At 40.4% G+C, this 21,890-nt stretch overlaps 1 protein-coding gene across 14 annotated transcripts in view; it reads left to right on the forward strand.

Annotated features, from left to right (window-relative positions):
- PEX5L (peroxisomal biogenesis factor 5 like) overlaps positions 1-21,890 on the forward strand; it is a 331,590-nt gene that overhangs the window by 261,986 nt on the left and 47,714 nt on the right. For 13 of the 14 annotated variants that reach the window (XM_061415194.1, XM_061415245.1, XM_061415184.1 and 10 more), the window contains 6 exons: positions 2,574-2,690; positions 4,897-5,040; positions 8,290-8,360; positions 12,726-12,923; positions 13,290-13,455; positions 13,883-14,040. In XM_061415194.1, coding sequence (XP_061271178.1) covers positions 2,574-2,690; positions 4,897-5,040; positions 8,290-8,360; positions 12,726-12,923; positions 13,290-13,455; positions 13,883-14,040 — 854 coding nt within the window. Of the gene's footprint in view, positions 1-2,573; positions 2,691-4,896; positions 5,041-8,289; positions 8,361-12,725; positions 12,924-13,289; positions 13,456-13,882; positions 14,041-14,626; positions 14,715-21,890 lie in introns of those variants that run through there. The other variant, XM_061415212.1, reaches the window with a different exon arrangement.

Raw genomic sequence — 21,890 nt, forward strand, 5'->3', positions numbered from 1 at the left:
TCTTTTCCAATGAGTTGGCTGACCGAATAGGCTGGCCAAAGTATTAGAGCTTCAGCAATAGTTTTTCCAAGGAATATTCAGGGTTGATTCTCTTTAAGATTGACTGGTTTGATCTCCTTGCAGTCCAAGGGACTCTCTAGAGTCTTCTCCAACAGCACAGTTCAAAAGCATTCATTCTTCGGCACTCAGCCTTGTTTATGGTCCAACTCTCACATCCATACGTGACTTCTGGAAAAACCATAGCTTCAACTATACGGACCTTTGTCAGCAGAGTGATGTCTCTGTTTTTTAATACAGTGTCTAGGTTTGTCATCGCTTTTCTTCCAAGGAGCAAGCATCTTTTAATTTCATGGCTGCAGTCACCATCTGCAGTGATTTTGGAGCTCAAGAAAATAAAGTCTGTCACTGTTTCCATTGTTTCCCCATTTATTTGCCATGAAGTGATGGGACTTGATGCCATGATCTTCGTTTTTTGAATGTTGAGTTTTAAGCCAGCTTTTTCACCCTCCTCTTTCACCTTCATCAAGAGGTTCTTTAGTTCTTCTTTACTTTCTGCCACTAATGTGGTATCATCTGCATATCTGAGGTTATTGATATTTCTCCTACTAGTCTTGATTCCAGCTTGTGGTTCATCCAGACTGGCATTTCTCATGATGCACTCTGCATAGAATTTAAATAAGCAGACTGACAATATACAGCTTTGACTTACTCCTTTCCCAATTTTGAACCAGTCCGGTATTCCATGTCCAGTTCTAATTGTTGCTTCTTGACCTGCTTATGGGTTTCTCAGGAGGTAGGTAAGGTGATCTGGTAGTCCCATCTCTTTAATTTTCCAGTTTGTTGTGATCCACACTAAGGGTTTAGTATAGTCAGTGAAGCAGAATTTGATGTTTTTCTGGAATTCTCTTGCTTTTTCCTACGATCCAACAGGTGTTGGCAATTTGATCTCTGGCTCTTCTGCGTCTTCAAAACTCAGCTTGTACATCTGAAATTCTTGGTTCATCCACTGCTGAAGCCTAGCTTGAAGGATTTTTAAACTAGCTTGAAGGACTTTTAAGCTAGCATGTGAAATGAGCAAAATTGTAGGGTAGTTTGAACATTCTTTGGCATTGTCCTTCTTTGGGATTGGAATGAAAGCTGACCTTTTCCAGTCCTGTGGACACTGCTGAGTTTTCCAAATTAGCTGGCATATTGAGTGCAGCACTTTAACAGCATCATCTTTTAAGTTTTGAATTTGAAATAGCTGAGCTGAAATTCCATCACCTCCACTAGCTTTGTTTGTAGTGATGCTTCCTAAGGCCCACTTGACTTCACACTTCAGGATATCTGGCTCTAGGTGAATAGCCACACCGTCATGATTGTCCGGGTCATTAAGACCTTTTTTGTATTGTTCTGTGTATTCTTGCCAGTTCTTCCTAATATCGTCTGCTTCTGTTAGGTCCTTACTTTTTCTATCCTTTATTGTGCCCATCTTTCCATGAAATGTTCCCTTAGTATGTCTAATCTTCTTGAAGAGATCTCTAATCTTTCCCATTCTATTGTTTTCCTCTACTTGTTTGCATTGTTCACTTAGAAAGGCTTTCTTATCTCTCCTTGCTATTCTCTGGAACTCTGCAACCAGTTGGGTATATTTTTCCCTTTCTCCTTTGCGTTTCACTTCTCTTCTTTTCTCAGGTATTTGTAAAACTTCTTCACACAACCATTTTGCCTTCTTGCATTTCTTTTTCTTGAGGATGGTTTTGCTCATCGCCTACCGTATAGTGTGACAAACCTCTGTCCATAGTTCTTCAGGCACTGTATCAGATCTAATCTCTTGAATCTATTTGTCACTTCCACTGTAGAATCATAAGGGATTTAATTAGGTCATACCTGAATGGGCCTCGTGGTTTTCCCTACTTTCTTCAGCTTAAGTCTGAATTTTATAATAAGGAGCTCATCACCTGAGCCACAGTCAGGTGGCTTGTTTTTGCTGACTGTATAGAGCTTCTCCATCTTTGGCTGCAAAGAATATAATCAGTCTGATTTCAGTACTGACCATCTAGTGATGGTCATGAGAGTTGTCTCTTTTGTTCTTGGAAGAGAATTTCCTATGACTAGCACATTCTCTTGGCAAAACTCTGTTAACCTTTGCCTGGCTTCATTTTGTTCTCCAAGGCCAAACTTGCCTGTTCCTCCAGGTATCTCTTGACTTCCTACTTCTGCATTCCAATCTCATTGCCTAGCAGCAACTCTAGGAGAGGCTGCCCTTCCCAAAATGTGTGCCAGGTACCCACACTTGAAACTATTCAAATAATGGAGTTTTAGCTGAATTTGGTTTTATATGATCCTGGTTCTTCAGGTGGTAACTATGTTTCTCCCAGAGAAAAATCACAGCTACTACTCTTTGACACCTTGAGTGCTGAGTGCCTTCCAGAAGCTCTTCAACCATGAGTGTCATTGGATGTGGCCAATTTGAACACTTTATTCCTCCCCAGAAGTCATTTTTATCTGTGCGAAAAACTGTCTCTTGGAAATAAACCAAATGATATAGCGTGTTCTTAAATCCATCTATCTTCATTTCTCCTGTCTTCTAGTCAGATACAGAGTTTTGGGATAAGATGCAAGCAGAATGGGAAGAAATGGCCCGGAGGAACTGGATATCAGAGAACCAGGAAGCCCAGAACCAGGTTACAATCTCAGCCAGTGAGAAGGTAACCATTTCTCATTTTTCAAATGTTGACCAGTTTTCTCATCCTCTTTGGATCACATTTTTATAAATTAGTTGATAACTATTTTGTGGGGGAAAAAATCCAAAAATTAAATAGACTGTTTAGTATCAATCTGACCTGGAAGAAATTCTGGTAGGTGGAAACAGTGTAATCATGCAATGTGTGAAGGCAGCAAATGTGGAATGGAACACCCTTATTTTTTATCAGTGTTAAGACAGTTTGGCAGCCAACCAGAGCTTGGCCAGTCACTGAACTAACATTGAGGGTTCGTTAGAACAAGAGCTGGGCTAATCCCACAATGCTCAAACCATGTCGATAAGCTGACAAAAGTGATATTAATGGGTGGGAGGTTGAAAAGGGGGGCTTCAGGCTTTATTTCACGGGTAGTCTTTATGCTGCTAGCAAAGAATTCAGTGGAAAAGACACACTTCACACAGCTGGGTCAAGTACCAGGGGGATTCCTCGAGCCCCAGAATATGTGTGAGTACAGTCCACAGCCAGCTAAATTCCCCCGTGAAGCCCCAGTTGCTCTAGGATTTATGCTTTTTTAAATGCCTGGAAAAAAAGAAAACACTGAGAAATCAGTTTAAGTGACTTGAAAGACAGAAAGAGATGGAAAGATAGAATTTTCTTACACAGGGGAAATATATAGAGAGATGTTAATGTTATGGTTCTTTGTGGTAGAGGAATTTTCAGTTTTATTCAATTCTGAATAACTTCCATGATATTTGGTTCCATCCAACAAATTTTACTGTTTACTCAGCCCTAGATACTGGGGACTGAGATGAATAGTCTCTGATTTTAGGGGATTAACAATCTACATAATCATTAAGATGTCTTACTCCTTCCTATTCTCTGTACCACAGTAGGCAAAGCAGTCTCATAAAATCAGATCAACCATCTCATTAAAATCATTAATTTTCCATAAAGAAATTGAAAGTAAGTGAGAAGAGAGAACACCGATGTACAACATCAGTCTCTGGGCTATAACCCATGCACCTGAGCTCCCCCCCCAGGGTCCCACACCCCAACACCACTATATAAGCTGGTCATACCCTATGGATTCTGACAGAGAGTTTTGTCTTTCTAAACACCTGGGAAGAATGAAGGTCTCCATTTGATGTATTTAAAAACCTTAGTAGCATCATCAACAGACTAGCTTGTTTCTATCTATCAAATTGGTTTTTATGATAGCCTCTGCTACTAAGGTTGCAACAAATAATATCTCTGATACTTCTGATGAGAGTTTATCATGGCATACTTTCTCAAAATCAATTCTGCCTCATGTATCAAGGACTCAAAATAGTTCGTGGCCTTTAGCATAATAAATCCTTCTAGAAGTCTATCCAAAGATAATAATCATATTATCAGTCAAAGATTTGGGCATAAGACTTTCACCATAGCTTTATTTTTGATAACAACAATAAAAATTGAAACTAACCTGGGTGACCATCAAAAGAGGATTGATTAATTTTTAGCATAACATAAATAATTTTAATAACTAAAATTAAATGGGTCTTAAGCTACAACCTTGCTTTTATAGCATGGACTTGTTTAACTTATATACTCATAGAAAATACTAGAAGATTATTTGTATAATCTGTATTATTTAAATTTTTGCAACAAAAGAAAATCTATAACTTTTAAACATCTCTCAACGGAGAGATACAGCCCCACAATGGGATAAAAACTGGTTTGGTAAGTAGAAGGTGAAAAAATATCCTAGATGTTACAATAGTTCATAGCCCTCCAAAGGGCCACTGTATATAAACAGATGTACAGTATGTGGTATTAACATTTCAAGAGAGTGCATGGCAGCATTCCGCAAAAGTTTGTCCTAAAAGTCAATATTTTTAAAATCTTGTGGGTAAATGACTGAAACAAAAAGAACAAAAGAATTATCAGAAGGAAAACAAACTCCAAAATATTAACAGTGATCATATTTAGGTTGCAACATTACAGGTATCTTTTTGTTTCTTTTTATATCATTCAGTAACAAAATAATATCTAACATTTATACCATGAAAATGTACTACAGTCACAATAAGGGAAAAAATAGCAATTTAAACTTCATTGAAATTAATTAAATAAATAAAATTACTTAAATTCAAATTCAGAAAGAACTGATTGAATGTAACAATGAAGAGTTAAATCAATGGATCTGTGTTGGCCCCTCTCTGTGTTATAGGGTTATTACTTTCATACTGAAAACCCTTTCAAAGACTGGCCTGGAGCATTTGAAGAGGGCTTAAAAAGGCTGAAGGAAGGGGACCTGCCAGTCACCATCCTGTTCATGGAGGCAGCAATTCTTCAGGACCCTGGAGATGCAGAGGTATCATTTCCCTTCATCCTGCCAGGCTCACAAAGGGTCTTCATGTGCCAACAAGGGACAGAGGGTAACAGAGAGCTCTACTAGGTGGCATTTCCATCAAGTAAAGTTTCCCAAAGGAGTTAACCTCGCTAAGTCTGATACTCGTTTGTAAGTTACAAAAACCATCTAACCATCTCTGCAGTGTCGACAGTGCCCAAAAATAAAAGGTGGGGACAAGAAATGAAAAACCAAAACTGCCAACCTGGAGGCTCAGCAGTAGTTTTCATGGGGCAGAGCATGGTTTCATCTGGGTCTAGAGCCATACCATATCCCACCCTTGATTTACTCACTTAGCATTTATTCAGCATGTATTATGTCCCAAGAATTGTGCCAGGCATGGGCTAACGGATTGAACAGCTGGGGAAAAAATGGACCAGTTGAAAGGACAGATTTGTGATCTATCTGCAAGACAAGTAAATCAATCAGTGCAGTGTAATAAATGTGGTGTCAGAGTATGCGCAGGATGCTAGGAGAGCAGAAAGCAAGGGTTATGACCCAGCCTTGCCCTTCAAGTGAATCCAAAGCTGAGTTTTGAAGGAGAGAGAATTAAAAACTGTAAGGAGGTCCAGCTGTTGTGTAGAGGGAATGGTTCATGGGTGGCAGAGAGACAGGAAACACTGGATCCATGGTAAGAGAGGAGGAGACAGGGGCAAGAGAGGAGGCACAAAGAAGTAGCCAGGAGTTGAACTTCATGTTGAAAGCCATGGGGAACCACTGTGGGAGAGGGACATGATCAGATTTGCATGTGAGACAAGCCCCTTTCTATGAGACATGAAAGGTTGTTGGACATGGAGACTGGGAAACCACCGAAGAGGCTTCTGCAGCTTTATCTTGGTTCACTAAGTCTCCCACTTGCCAAGGCCTGTAATAAGATACTGGCAGGTATAAAGGCTTCCTTCTTAGTTTATAATTTTCAGAAAATATCTTATATGGGGATATTCCCAGAGGAACTGCAGAAATTTGTATACAGTGCTGAGAAGGCAGTAGAGAATAGTGGTTAAGCCTCTGGGATCTGCTACCTAACCATGTGGTTCAAATTCCTGCTCTATCACTTATTAGCCATGAGTCATGTGATCTGGAAGGCAGCTATCTCACCACTATACCACCAGCACAGCACAGCAAGCCCTGTGGTCTGGGACAAGCTGCTTAAACCCTCTAAGGTTCGGTTCCCTCACATGTGAAATGGACATCACAATTATAACTATCTCATTGGGTACTGTGAGGATTAAGTAAGTTCATAGAAATTAAAGTGCTTAGTTTAGTGCCTGACATGTCAGTATTTAGTCCTCATCATTATTATTGGTTGTACTGAGTTTGTACAGAAAGAACAAATAAATAAATTACTAGTTAAAGCCCCTAGTATCTTGTTACTCAAAATGTTTACAGTGAAATGAGACTGAATTGAGAGTTGAAATTCTGAATCAAAATATTGGAATTTTTAGATCAATCAATTTAGAAAAGAAAGTCATTGCATTAATAAGAAACTACAACCCCTTCAACAAAATAATGCCCTCATACATTTCTAAATGCTGTGTGTTTTCATACATAATATGTCATTTGTCACAGCAGCCCTGGGTAATTAATGGTTACCAGCACACTTGGTAACTAATGGATCCTAGATAAGGACCAGGACTTCTGAATCAATGGAGACCCCAAGGCTAAGATAACTGATGGTCTGTGAATGGTGAAAATGCTACTGCACCCAAAGGCTAGGAAGATGCCCCCAGAAAAATATTGTTTCATCAATCTTAAGAAGCATCCTAAGATGTATGAAAGGTGAAAATCAAAATAGAAGCTGCTCTGAATATATTTAAAGATGTAAGAGAGTCCCCAGTATTCTGGGAGAGAAATACTCAGTACTTTTTTATGAATTTGTATCATATGTGTAATAATAACCCATGAGGGAAAAAACTGATACAATTTTCTCAGCACTTTAAGATGACACTGGGCTTCCCAGGTAGCGCTACTGGTAAAGAACCTGTCTGCTGATTCAGGAGATGTGAGACCCAGGTTCATCCTGGGTCAGGAAGATCCCAGAAGAGGGTGTGGTAACCCACTCCAATACTCTTGCCTGGGAAATCCCATGGACAGAGCAGCCTGGCGGGCTACAGTCCATAGGGTCACAAAGAGTCAGACACGACTGAAGCGACTTACTGGACAGCATGCACACAAGACGACACTATATGTTTTGATAGAGTTTTGTTTTAAAATGTTCATAGCATTGATTTTCAAAGGTGGGGGTGGGTTATGCAAACCTTTTTAAATCCCTACAACTGATACACCCCAGGCAAATCTGAGGACAGTGTGTGTAATGAGAGGTTTTGTTGATGTACATTGTGCTTGTAATGGTGTGAGAATTACTCTTCTTAAAAGTATATAAGCGGAAATCTTTTATATTAAAAACTTTCATTCCAGATGTGAAAAACATTATCTATTTGAAGATATTCTTTACATTATTGACTTTAGCAAAGGACTAGAAACAACAGAGAGCAGTAAGGGGATTAGTTGTGGGAATAATGGGATATCCATTTAACAAAGGAAATTCAAAATTATAGATTTTGAAGGGGATTTTATAAAAACATAAAAGAATTAACAATGTAATACAAAGTGTAAATGTAAGCTATAAAATTATATGTATATTGTATTGCATTTTATATGTGTTTTATGCTTTTTAACTATTGTATTGTGGTGAACACGTGTGACCAGGGAGAGGTTTTTTCCCCTAGTTCCTAAATTTCCTGTTACCTCTTATAGTAACTGCTTGACTTTCATTTATGCAAACTACTTCTATTGTGTACATCTTGAGATTCTTTATTGTAAACTTTCAACTACTTATATTTCTAAATTATTTTTCTACCTCTTTTCTTGATAAATGCATACTTTTATTAATTTATCTTTTGGTTCTAAGATACCTAATATCATGAAACCTCAGAGACAGACTCAAGAGGTTTCCATGGGCCACAGGAGAGGATAAATACTTAGAGTTTGTAACTAATGACACCGACTCTTGACCTGGATGCCACAAAAGAATTTGAATGAAGAAATGCAGGTGATGTTATAATGTTTCTACCTTTACAAGACCCACATCCAAGTCAGGGTGCTCCGCAGAGAGGGAATTGTCACATGTAAACAAACCAGCTAAAGTACATGATTGACTCTGCTTCCTCTTGCAACGTTGACATCAGTCATTGTTTTTTTATTTTTTTGTAGGCATGGCAGTTCCTCGGGATAACCCAGGCAGAGAATGAAAATGAACAAGCAGCTATTGTCGCCCTCCAGAGGTAGATAAAACTAGGCACAAAATTACGGGCCAGGTGGACACTTGTTAAAGGACTTCTTGCTGTTTCAGATTTGTCTTTTGACCCTTAAGTACACTATACAGAATTCCACCAGATATTATTTACATTTAGCTCTGGAAAACAATGGATGAAGAAAAAATGTTCCTAAATCACAATGTTTTACCATGTACAAATTGACCTTCGTTGGCACAAGAGTCTATGTCAAAAGCAGTCATAAAATAGATTCACTGAATCAATAGTTCTTTTTAGTTTTCTAGCCTTCTGCAGCATCTGAAAGTTTTCTTCAGGAAGAACATACTCAGAATAATGTCAGCATAATGTTAACTCCAAGTGTCTACGAAGAATCTGCTGAGATAGTTTCACCATCCTGACCCCCTGACTAAAATTCTAGGCTTCACTGGGTGGGGGATAGCATCACACGATACTTGATTAGCGCCCCTATTTAAACCATGGAAAAACAGCCCCTCCCAATAGACTTTCACTTTCCCTACTCTTTATAAATAAGTAAATACGCACACACACACACACACACTTGTTATACATTATCAGTTCCTAAACAACTGATATAGGTACTGTGAGGACTTGCTCAACTGGGATTCCGTCACCTCCACTAGCTTTGTTTGCAGTGATGCTTCCTGCGGCCCACTTGATGTCACACTCCGAGATTTCTGGCTCTAGGTGAGTGATCAGAGCCTCATGGTTATATGGGTCACTAAGATCTTTTTTGTATAGTTCTTCTGTGTATTCTTGCCATATCTTCTGTTTCTGTTAGGTTCATACCATTTCTGTCCTTTATTGTACCCATCTTTGCATGAAACATTCCCTTGGTATCTCTCATTTTCTTGAAGGGATCGCTAGTCTTTCCCATTCTATTGTTTTCCTCTATTTCTTTGGATTAATCACTGAGGAAGGCTTTTTTTAATCTCTCCTTCCTGTTCTTTGGAACTCTGCATTAAAATTGGTATATCTTTCCTTTTCTCCTTTGCCTTTCACTTCTCTTCTTTTCATAGCTGTTGGTAAGGCCTACTCAAACAACCATTTTGCCTTTTTGCATTTCTTTTTCTTAGGGATGTTCTTGATCCCTGACTCCTGTACAATTTCATGAGCCTCAGTCAGTTCTTCAGGCACTCTGTCTATCAGATCTAATCCCTTGAATCTATTTGGCACTTCTACTGTATAATCATAAGGGATTTGATTTAGGTCTTATCTGAATAGTTTTCCCTACTTTCTTCAATTTAAGTCTGAATTTGAGAATAAGGAGTTCATGATCTGAGCCACAGTCAGTTCCCAGACTTGTTTTTGCTGACTGTATAGAGCTTCTCCATCTTTGGCTGCAAAGAATATGATCAATCAGATTTCAGTATTGACCATTTGGTTATGTCCAGGTATAGAGTCTTCTCTTGTGTTGTTGGAAGAGAGTGTTTGCTATGACCAGTACATTCTCTTCACAAAACTCTGTTAGCCTTTGCCCTGCTTTATTCTGTACTCTAAAGCCAAATTTTCCCATTACTCCAGGTATTTCTTGGCTTCCTACTTTTGCATTCCAGTCCTCTATAATGAAAAGGACATCTTTTTGGGGTGTTAGTTCTAGAAAGTCTTGGAGGTGTTCATAGAACCGTTCAATTTGAGCTTCTTCAGCATTATTGGTCGGGGCATAGACTTGCATGACTGTGATACTAAATGTTTTGCTTTGTAAACAGAGATCATTCTGTCGTTTTTGAGATTTGGACTCTTTTGTTGACTATGAGGACTACTCCATTTCCTCTAAGGGATTCTTGCCCACAGTAGTAGATATAATGGTCATATGAGTTAAATTCACCCATTCCAGTCCATTTTAGTTCGCTGATTCCTAAAATGTTAATGTTCACTCCTGCCATCTCCCATTTGACCACTTCCAATCTGCCTTGATTCATAGACCTAACAGTCCAGGTTCCTATGCAATATTGCTCTTTACAGCATCGGACTTTATTTCCATCACCAGTCACATCTACAATTGGGTGTTTTTTCTGCTTTTACTCTATCCCCTCATTATTTCTGGAGTTATTTCTCCACTGATCTCCAGTAGCATACTGGGCACCTACCAACCTGGGGAGTTCATCTTTCAGTGTCCTATCTTTTTGCCTTTTCATGCTATTCATGGGATTCTCAAGGCAAGAATACTGAAGTGGTTTGCTATTCCCTTCTCCAGTGGACCACATTTTGTCAGAACTCTCCACCATGACCCATCTATCTTGGGTGGCCCTTGGTTTCATGCAAAGTCAAGTGGGCCTTAGGAAGCATCACTATGAACAAAGCTAGTGGAAGTGATGGAATTCCAGTTGACCTATTTCAAATCCTAAAAGATGAGGCTCTGTGAAAGTGCTGCACTCAATATGCCAGCAAATTTGGAAAACTCAGCAGTGGCCACAGGACTGGAAAAGGTCAGTTTTCATTCCAATCCCAAAGAAAAGCAATGCTAAAGAATGTTCAAACTTCCAGATGTTCAAGCTGGTTTTAGAAAAGGCAGAGGAACCAGAGATCAAATTGCCAACATCTGTTGGATCATCAAAAAAACAAGAGAGTTCCAGAAAAATATCTACTTCTGCTTTATTGACTATGCCAAAACTTTTGACGGTGTGGATCACAACAAATTGTGGAAAATTCTTGAAGAGATCGGAATACCAGACCACCTGACCTGCCTCTTGAGAAATCTATATGCAGGTCAGGAAGCAACAGTTAGAACTGGACATGGACAACAGACTGGTTCCAAATGGGGAAAGGAGTATGTCAAGGCTGTATATTGTCACCCTGCTTATTTAACTTATATGCAGAGTACATCATGAGAAACGCTAGACTGGATGAAGCACAAGCTGGAATCAAGATTGCCAGGAGAGATATCAATAACCTCAGATATGCAGATGACATCACCCTTATGGCAGAAAGCAAAGAAGAACTAAAGAGCCTCTTAATGAAAGTGAAAAAGGAGAGTGAAAAAGTTGGCTTAAAACTCAACATTCAGAAAACTAAGATCATGGCATCTGGTCCCATTACTTCATGGCAAATAGATAGGAGAAACAGTGGAAACAGTGTCAGACTTTATTTTTGGAGGGCTCCAAAATCACTGCAGATGGTGATTGCAGCCATGAAATTAAAAGATGCTTGCTGCTTGGAAGAAAAGTTATGACCAACAGCAGAGACATTACTTTGCCAACAAGGTCCATCTAGTCAAAGCTATGGTTTTTCAAGTAGTCACATATGGTTGTGAGAGTTGTACTATAAAGAAAGCTGAGCGCCAAAGAATTGATGCTTTTGAATGGTGGTGTTGGAGAAGACTCTTGAGAGTCCCTTGGACTGCAAGGAGATCCAACCAGTCCATCCTAAAGGAAATCAGTCCCAAATATTCATTGGAAGGACTGATGCTGAAGCTGAAACTCCAATACTTTGGCCACCTGATGCAAAGAACTGACTCATTGAAAAAGACCCTGGTGCTGGGAAAGACTGAAGTGGGAGAAGGGGATGACAGAGGATGAGAGGGTTGGATGGCATCACCAACTCAATGGACATGAGTTTGAGTAAACTCTGGGAGTTGGTGATGGACAGGGAGGCTTGGCATGCTGCAGTCCATGGAGTTGCAAAGACTGGGACACAACTGAGCAGCTGAACTGAACTGAACTGAGGGCTTGCTAATGAAAGTCTTATCCACAGATTACCCGCATTGTCATCACCTGGGAGCCTGTTGGACCTGCACAGCCTCAGGCTGCCCCCAAGGCCTACTGTATCAGAATTTGCATTTTACCAGATCCCCAGATGATTCTCATGCACATCAAAGTTTGAAAAGCCCTTGCCAGAGGCTAGTGGGTTAGCAAGAGGGGGAGCCTCTGCCTCCTAAACCCACATTAATAGTCTGGAAAGCCTGGGAATTTCCTTCTCCTTTACAAAGCACTGTACAATCTTTTACATCTTAACATCCAAATTTAGTTCAAGTCAGTTTGCTTTTTGGATAAGATACATTTAATATATTGATAGCGGTTGTTTAGTTGCTAAGAGCAGCATTAAAATAATGATATTCCCTACTTCCCATTAGATAAATTACTACCAAATTATGTGAGGGATTAGCCACATTTTTTTAGTTTTTAAACCATCTCATTAAAATCACCAAATCTAGCACTCATAAGACTGGAGTTATAACTCTTAAAAATGGGCAGAGGTCCCAATTTTCATGTAGATAAATATGGTTATATTCCAGACACTTAGAAATTTAGCAGTGCTTTGCACCATTTAATCAATAAAGACCTCAGTTTTTCTAAAGAACTGTTCAAACTCTGGCTCCAGAAAATTCTGAAATTGGCTTTTATTTTCTTCTTTCAGGTGCTTAGAATTACAGCCCAACAACTTGAAAGCTCTAATGGCTCTGGCTGTGAGTTACACTAACACCGGCCATCAGCAAGATGCTTGCGAAGCTTTAAAGAACTGGATTAAGCAGAATCCAAAGTACAAATACCTTGTGAAGAGCAAGAAGGGATCTCCAGGACTCACCCGGAGGATGTCTAAGTCTCCAGTTGATAGGTATCCTTCTTGTTAAATTACATCCGTGTACACAGTCAGTCAGCTTCGGGGCAACTAACAAGCCTCAGGTCCCCAACCACACATTTCAGGATGGTGTGTAGGATAGCATTTTGCTGAAAAGCAGCACTGACTGAAAAAGTTGATCAGAGACCAGAACCAAACTTTGGACATTAGATCTACTTGTGGACACTCCTAGATGTTTATCTGAATACCATATTTCAAAGCCAAGTGCTTCGGGCATATAAATAACTTACAATAAATACCAATGTGCCAGGTTTTATAAAGCCTTAGAATTAGGTATGGGGAAAAGTAAATCATTTGTGTTCAGACTATTTGGCCAACAAATCTGATTTGTTTTCCTTGTAGCTCTGTTCTGGAAGGAGTGAAGGAATTATACCTGGAAGCTGCCCACCAAAATGGAGATGTGATTGACCCAGATCTGCAGACAGGCTTGGGGGTGCTGTTCCACCTGAGTGGAGAATTTAATAGAGCAATAGACGCGTTTAATGCTGCCTTAACTGTTCGACCAGAGGTAAGTGCATAGCAAGAAACCAGAAGATTTTACTCTGTTAAAAGTAAGTTTTCACAGGTTACATTTTGTGCATTTCTGCTACACTTTATTTCCCTGAATCCAGTGGTTTAAAGTGATCAGTACTAATGATATGCTACCGTGGATGTTAATACTTAAGAGGCGTAAAATAGAAACACAAATTGCCTGATAGCATCAAATGGTAGCTGCTCCTTAATGAATGAAAGTCATTTCAGAGTGTTGTCCATAAAGATTTTTGAGTAATTCACCAGTCATGGTCCTTGCCCATTAGCACTGATACATTTTTAGCTATCATCCTTCAACCAGGACTACTGGAATACTGTGTCACTGTGGCTTGTACAAATTGTTGCTGCTGCTGCTGCTGCTAAGTCACTTCAGTCGTGTAAGAGAGCTCAAATGTTTTCATCAGGACTATTCATTATGGAACCGTCTTGGGGCAACCTTGGCAAATGGAGACCGCAGCGAGGAGGCTGTGGAGGCCTACACACGAGCACTGGAGATTCAGCCAGGCTTCATCCGGTCCAGATACAACCTGGGGATAAGCTGCATCAACCTGGGCGCCTACAGGTGAAGTATGGCAGCAGGCTAACGCTAAGGGCTGAGGTTGACTAATCTGAAAGGTTGTTTCTCAGTAAAAATACCTCCTTTTGTGAAGTAATCTCCTCCCATTAAGGGTGAGTTTCAGATCTTCAGATTCTGAGGGCTCTTGAGACAGGAACTGTCTGCCTCCATGTTTCTTAGTCATTAGAGAACAGCAATTATTTGGGCATCTTGTGAAATGTACATTCTTGGGCTCCTCTCCCAGAGATTGATCAATTTGGAGTTAGGACAAGTCATCTAGGTTTTTAACACCCCCAAGAGCAACTCTTGAGAAACGTGCAGTCCAACCCTTCATTTCACAGGTAAGGAAAAAAAGGAACCCTTCATTTCCCAGGTAAGGAAGAAAATAACCATGGCTAGGAACGAAGGAATACAGAGGAATGACTCAACAAGGTCTCAGGGCCAGTTTTTGGCAAAACACAACCAAGAATCCAGATTTTCCAAACCTAATTTACAAGTAAAGTTAGTTTTAAAAGAAAGGAAAACTTCAAAGGGTGGGTTTAAAGTTTGGAATGTCTTGCTCCTTCTCTCGTGACTCCTTATTATCTTTCAGGTGTATATCCTCTCTGTTCCCCCATCAACACGGAGCATAAATTACCTTTATTTCTTTTGAGTAATAAAAGTTTGGGTGGTTTTTCTTCTTTCTTTTCCTATTATTTTCTATTTTCTAAATCAACAGGTATTACTTTTCTTAAGTGAGGGGAAAAAAGAGAAATTAATGTTAGTGTTAAGCTACACAAAAAATGTAAACCCTTTCTCATTCTCAGAGCTAGGCTTTTAGAATCAGACAAACTTGGGTTCACATCAGAGCTCTGCCATTTACTGGTTTCATAACTCTGGGCACATAACTTTGAGTACCAATTTCTTCATTTGGATAAAAAAATAAAAGAGGTAATATCTATCTTGCAGGATTATTGTGCAGGTTAAATGTGATTGCCTAGCACAGAACTGATGTGCAATACCTAGTGGGCATCATTAGTCTGAGCATTATCATTGCCATCATCATCATTATTATTACCATTTAGATAAGTCATGAGAGAGCCACATAACTGGGTTGTACTCTTTTGACATCTGAAGAATTGCCATCTCTGAACCGCATTAGAGCATTTTGCCACTGGCAAATACTGAAACTTTAGAAACGAGTTGCTGCATTTATACTCAGAGGATCTTAGAAAGAACATTAGTCACTAGATTGCACTCTGTCCTCTAAGAGGATCTTACTCAGGTCAAAACCAAGAATAGCTGAGTGATTCCTGAGCACCCAGTCTGTTTTATTCTCTGGACATTGTGAAGTGTGTCACAGCAAAGGCTCTCTTTACATCAGCCGCACAAAGGGCCAGAGTCAGATGGTGCCACCTCCCTGCCCATCATCCTGATGATGCATGTTCCATCTATTAGCTTCGTTCCTGACTCCGATTTCCCTAACCTCATTTCTTATTTTTACTCCCTTTATTCACTTACTAGGTTGGTTGTGTATATAGATTTTATAACGCTTTAGGTCCTTCTTCTGGAACAAGAAGACATGTAAATAAATGCAATGTAAACATAGACATATTGAATTCACTGAAGGAAGAATTTTTCAAAAAAAATCGAAGCATAGTTGATGTACAATGTTGTGTTAGTTTCTAGTACGGCAAAGTAATTCAGATATATATATACATCAGATCAGATCAGATCAGTTGCTCAGTCGTGTCCGACTCTTTGCTACCCCATGAATTGCAGCACACCAGGCCTCCTTGTCCATCACCAACTCCTAGAGTTCACTGAGACTCACGTCCATCGCGTCAGTGATGCCATCCAGCCATCTCGTCCTCTGTCATCCCCTTCTCCTCTTGCCCCCAATCCCTCCCAGCATCAGAGTCTTTTCCAATGAGTCAACTCTTCGCATGAGGTGGCCAAAGTACTGGAGTTTCAGCTTTAGCATCATTCCTTCCAAAGAAATCCCAGGGCTGATCTCCTTCAGAATGGACTGCTTGGATCTCCTTGCAGTCCAAAGGACTCTCAAGAGTCTTCTCCAACACCACAGTTCAAAACCATCAATTCTTCGGCGCTCAGCTTTCTTCACAGTCCAACTCTCACATCCATACATGACCACAGGAAAACCATAGCCTTGACTAGACGAACCTTTGTTGGCAAAGTAATGTCTCTGCTTTTGAATATGCTATCTAGGTTGGTCATAACTTTCCTTCCAAGGAGTAAGCGTCTTTTAACTTCATGGCTGCAGTCACCATCTGCAGTGATTTTGGAGCCCCAAAAATAAAGTCTGACACTGTTTCCCCATCTATTTCCCATGAAGTGATGGGACCGGATGCCATGATCTTTGTTTTCTGAATGTTGAGCTTTAAGCCAACTTTTTCACTCTCCTCTTTCACTTTCATCAAGAGACTTTTGAGTTCCTCTTCACTTTCTGCCATAAGGGTGGTGTCATCTGCATATCTGAGGTTATTGATATTTCTCCTGGCAATCTTGATTCCAGCTTGTGTTTCTTCCAGTCCAGCATTTCTCATGATGTACTCTGCATATAAGTTAAATAAACAGGGTGACAGTATACAGCCTTGATGAACTCCTTTTCCTATTTGGAACCAGTCTGTTGTTCCATGTCCAGTTCTAACTGTTGCTTCCTGATTTGCATACAAATTTCTCAAGAAGCAGATCAGGTGGTCTGGTATTCCCATCTCTTTCAGAATTTTCCATAGTTGATTGTGATCCACACAGTCAAAGGCTTTGGCATAGTCAATAAAGCAGGAATATATGCTTTTCTGGAACTCTCTTGCTTTTTCCATGATCCAGCGGATGTTGGCAATTTGATCTCTGGTTCCTCTGCCTTTTCTAAAACCAGCTTGAACATCAGGAAGTTCACAGTTCACATATTGCTGAAGCCTGGCTTGGAGAATTTTGAGCATTACTTTACTAGCGTGTGAGATGAGTGCAATTGTGTGGTAGTTTGAGCATTCTTTGGCATTGCCTTTCTTTGGGATTGGAATGAAAACGGACCTTTTCCAGTCCTGTGGCCACTGCTGAGTTTTCCAAATTTGCTGGCATATTGAGTGCAGCACTTTCACAGCATCATCTTTCAGGATTTGGAATAGCTCAACTGGAATTCCATCACCTCCACTAGCTTTGTTCGTAGTGATGCTTTCTAAGGCCCACTTGACTTCACATTCCAGGATGTCTGGCTCTAGGTCAGTGATCACACCATCGTGATTATCTGGGTCGTAAAGATCTTTTTTGTACAGTTCTTCTGTGTTTTTTTCGGAGAAGGCAAGGGCACCCCACTCCAGTAATCTTACTTGGAAAATCCCATGGACGGAGGAGCCTGTTGGGCTGCAATCCATGGGGTCGCTAAGAGTCGGACACGACTGAGTGACTTCACTTTCACTTTTCACTTTCCTGCATTGGAGAAGGAAATGGCAACCCCCTCCAGTGTTCTTGCCTGGAGAATCCCAGGGACGGGGGAGCCTGGTGGGCTGCCATCTATGGGGTCGCACAGAGTCGGACACGACTGAAATGACTTAGCAGCAGCAGCAGCATACACCATATCTCCTTTATCATTCATCTGCCAATGGACATTTAGGTTGTTGCCATGTCTTGGCTATTATAAATAGTGCTGCGGTGAATATTGGGGGGGTGTGTCTTTCCAAATTAGTTTTCATCTTTTCCAGATATATTGCCAGAGTGGGATTGCTGCATCACATGGTGACCTTATTTTCCATTTTCTAAGGAACCTTCATGCTGTTTTCCATAGTGGACCAGTTTACATTCCCACCAATAGTGTAGGAGGATTCTCTCTTCTTCACACCCTCTCCAGAATGTGTTATTTGTGGACTTTTTGATAGCCACTCTGATCAGTGTGACTATAGTTTTGATTTGTATTTCTCTAATGATTAGCAGTGTTGAGCATCTTTCCATGTGACTGTTGGCCACCTGTATGTCTTCTCTGGAGAAATATCTCTTTAGGTTTTCTGCCCATATTTTGATTGGGTTTTTTGGGTTTTTTATATTGAGCTGTATAAGCTGTTTGTATATTTAGGAGTTAATCCCTTGTTGGCTGTATCATTTACAAACATTTCTCCCAGTCCATAAGTTATATTTTCGTATTGTTGATGGTTCCTTTGCTGTGCAAAACCTTGGAAGTTTGATTAGGTCCTATTTGCTTATTTTCACTTTTATTTCTTTTGTGTTGGGAGACTGACCTAAGAAAACACTGGTACAATTTGTTTCAGAGGATGATTTGCCTATGTTCTCTTCTAGGAGTTTTATGGTGTCATGTATTATATTTAAGTCCTTAAACCACTTTGAGATTATTTTTATCTGTGGTGTGAGGAAATGTTCTAACTTCATTGATGTACATGCTAAGCTTTAGAAGAGCCTCCTTTACATGAATATTTTGCAAAGCTTCCAGATGAGTTTTAATTGTAACTTCTTACTGTAGAAAAATATATATAAAGTATATAAATACTCTCTTGGCATTCACAATAGGGCAGCTATTTGCAGGAGGCCATGAAAATCCATAAGAGGTAGAAATGGACAAACTTTGCTGAGGTGTGAATTTTTAATCTCAAGCATAAAGTCTCCTGTAAAGAACAGGTCAGTTTTAGGGTTTCCAGATAAAATGTAGAATGCCCAGCTAAATTTGAATCTCAGATAAACATGAGTATGTTTTTAGAGAAGCATTTCCCAAATATTGCATGTTACATACTTAATAATGAAAATTATTATCTGAAATTCAGATTTAATTGTGCATCCTGTATTCTTGTTTGCTAAATTGGTCCATTTTGATTGGTTCAGTTCAGTTCTAGCGCTCAGTTGTGTCTGACTCTTTGCGACCCCATGGACTGCAGCACGCCAGGCTTCCCTGTCCTTCACTATCCCCCAGAGCTTACTCAAACTTATGTCCATCGAGTCAGTGATTCCATCCAACCATCTCATCCTCTGTCATCCCCTTCTCATCCCACCTTCAATCTTTCCCAGCACCAGGGTCTTTTCCAATGAATCACTTTTTCACATCAGGTAGCCAAAGTATTGGAGCTTCAGCTTCAGCATCAGTTCAGTTCAGTTCAGTCACTCAGTCATGTCCAACTCTGCGACCCCATGAATTGCAGTATGCCAGGCCTCCCTGTCCCTCACCAACTCCTGGAGTCCACCCAACCCACGTCCATTGAGTCGGTGATGCCATCCAACCATCTCATCCTCTGTTGTCCCCTTCTCCTCCTGCCCTCAATCTTTCCCAGCATCGGGGTCTTTTCAAATGAGTCAGCTCTTTGTATCAGGTGGCCAAAGTATTGGAGTTTCAGCTTCAACATCAGTCCTTCCAATGAACACCCAGGACTGATCTCCTTTAGGATGGACTGGTTGGATCTCCTTGCAGTCCAAGGGGCTCTCAAGAGTCTTCTCCAACACCACAGTTCAAAAGCATTAATTCTTCGGCACTCAGCTTTCTTTATAGTCCAACTCTCACATCCATACATGACCACTGGAAAAACCACAGCTTGATTAGATGGACCTTTGTTGACAAAGTAATGTCTCTGCTTTTTAATATGCTGTCTAGGTTGGTTATAACTTTCCTTCCAAGGAGTAAGTGTCTTTTAATTTCATGGCTGCAATCAGCAGTGATTTTGGAGCCCAAAAAAATAAAGTCAGCCACTGTCTCCACTCTTTCCCCATCTATTTGCCATGAAGTGATGGGACCAGATGCCATGATCTTCATTTTCTGAATGTTGAGCTTTAAGTCAACTTTTTCACTCTCCTCTTTCACTTTCATGAAGAGGTTCTTTAGTTCTTCACTTTCTGCCATAAAGGTGGTGTCATCTGCATATCTGAGGTTATTGATATTTCTCCTGGCAATCTTGATTCCAGCTTGTGCTTCCTCCAGCCCAGCATTTCTCATGATGTCCTCTGCATATAAGGTAAATAAGCAGGGTGACAATATACAGCCTTGACGTACTCCTTTTCCTATTTGGAACCAGTCTGTTGTTCCATGTCCAGTTCTAACTTTTGCTTCCTGACCTGCATATAGGTTTCTCAAGAGGCAGGTCAGGTGGTCTGGTATTCCCATCTCTTTCAGAATTTTCCACAGTTTATAGTGATGCACACAGTCAAAGGCTTTGGCATAGTCAATAAAGCAGACATAGATGTTTTTCTGGAACTCTCTTGCTTTTTCAGTGATCCAGCGGATGTTGGCAATTTGATCTCTGGTTCCTCTGCCTTTTCTAAAACCAGCTTGAACATCAGGAAGTTCATGGTTCATGTATTGCTGAAGCCTGGCTTGGAGAATTTTGAGCATTACTTTACTAGCGTGTGAGATGAGTGCAATTGTGCGGTAGTTTGAGCATTCTTTCAAACAGCAAAGTGTTTTGACTATACTTTGTGGGTCTTTTTAGTATATGGGAAATCTTGTGAAATAATAAACATCTTGCATTTTCCTGAGAAAAAAGACCGTAAGCTTAAATGCATTCTAAAAACAAGTTTCGCTTGCATTATAATTAGGTCTCCTTAGGAAGTAACAACCCTCAATAGAGATGTGGCCCAGAAAAAAGCCAAGAGCTGGTGCCAATTTGTCCATATCCCTGGTCTTGAAACTAACATCTCCCTCAAGGACGCAGGTGTCTGTGTATGGCCCTGTACCCTGTGCTGTTTCCCATCTCAGATGTTCTATAAAGACTGAAAGGCAAGCACTCTCCTCATACTGTATACAGTTGAAATAACAAGAGGAAATTGTTGGTATGAAACTGAGGCAGAGCTTAAAATGCTCACGTTTTGTCAGTAGGAGATTCAAAGTAGAACTTAGACTAAAAAATCTTAACCTTTTCAAAAGTGAGGGCTGGATTGTTCAGTCACTAAGTTGTGTCCAACTCTTTGCGACCCCCTGGACCTTAGCCTGCCAGGCCCCTCTGTCCATGGGATTCTCCAGGCAAGAATACTAGAGCGGGTTGCCATTTCCTTCTCAAAGGGATCTTCCTGACCCAGGGATCAAACCCGCATCTCCTGTCCTGCAGGCAGATTCTTTACCACTGAGCCACCTGGGAAGGAGCCATTTGAAAGTGAGGACCCCATTTTAATTAAAAACATAAATCTCATCCCCTTTGATAGCAATGTTTTTATTCTTAGTAATGAGGGAAACCTACTATAAAGTGAAGAATGCTTTTAAATGAATGTGCTTTTTCTTAATCATAACATTTAAAACAATTTTAACTTATACATACATATGTGTGTGTAACATTTGGAACCATTCATACTTGTACATGTACAATCTTCTGAGTTCCCCAAAGGCCTCTGAGTCCTTAAGCTGGGGGACAAGCTTAGACTGTCTTCATGAGAAAAACCTAGAGTTGCTTGATGAGGCCAACAGGCTAAGGCTAGACTCTTCTAGGCTGTTACCCTCCATGGCCCTCAGAGACCACTGCTACACACTGGGGCGGGAGCAGCCTGTGCAGGAGGGCATTCTAGCATCTTTCTCCCCCAGAGTCCTTACAGGCCTAGGATTATGAGAGTAAATGGAGTCATCATCATTTGAGCTGTGCCGAGGAAGCCAGAAAGTGCCTCCAAAGTAAACGTTCCTTGTGCCTCTGTTATAAATCCTCCTCTCTTGCTTGATCACAAGAAATCCAGAAGAGGGGTGATGAGAAAACACCCACTCCCTTCCATTATCCAAATTGCTACATCCAGTGCCCTTTACTTCTGGACAGATCTAACAACATGTGTGCATTTAGTCGCTCAGTTGTGTCTGACTTTTTGCGACCCCCTGGACCATAGCCCCCCAGGCTCCTCTGTCCAAGGGGATTCTCCAGACAAAAATACTGGAGTGAGTAGCCATGCCC

The sequence above is a fragment of the Bos javanicus genome, chromosome 1 (assembly GCF_032452875.1).
Source record: "Bos javanicus breed banteng chromosome 1, ARS-OSU_banteng_1.0, whole genome shotgun sequence".
NCBI lineage: Eukaryota > Metazoa > Chordata > Mammalia > Artiodactyla > Bovidae > Bos > Bos javanicus.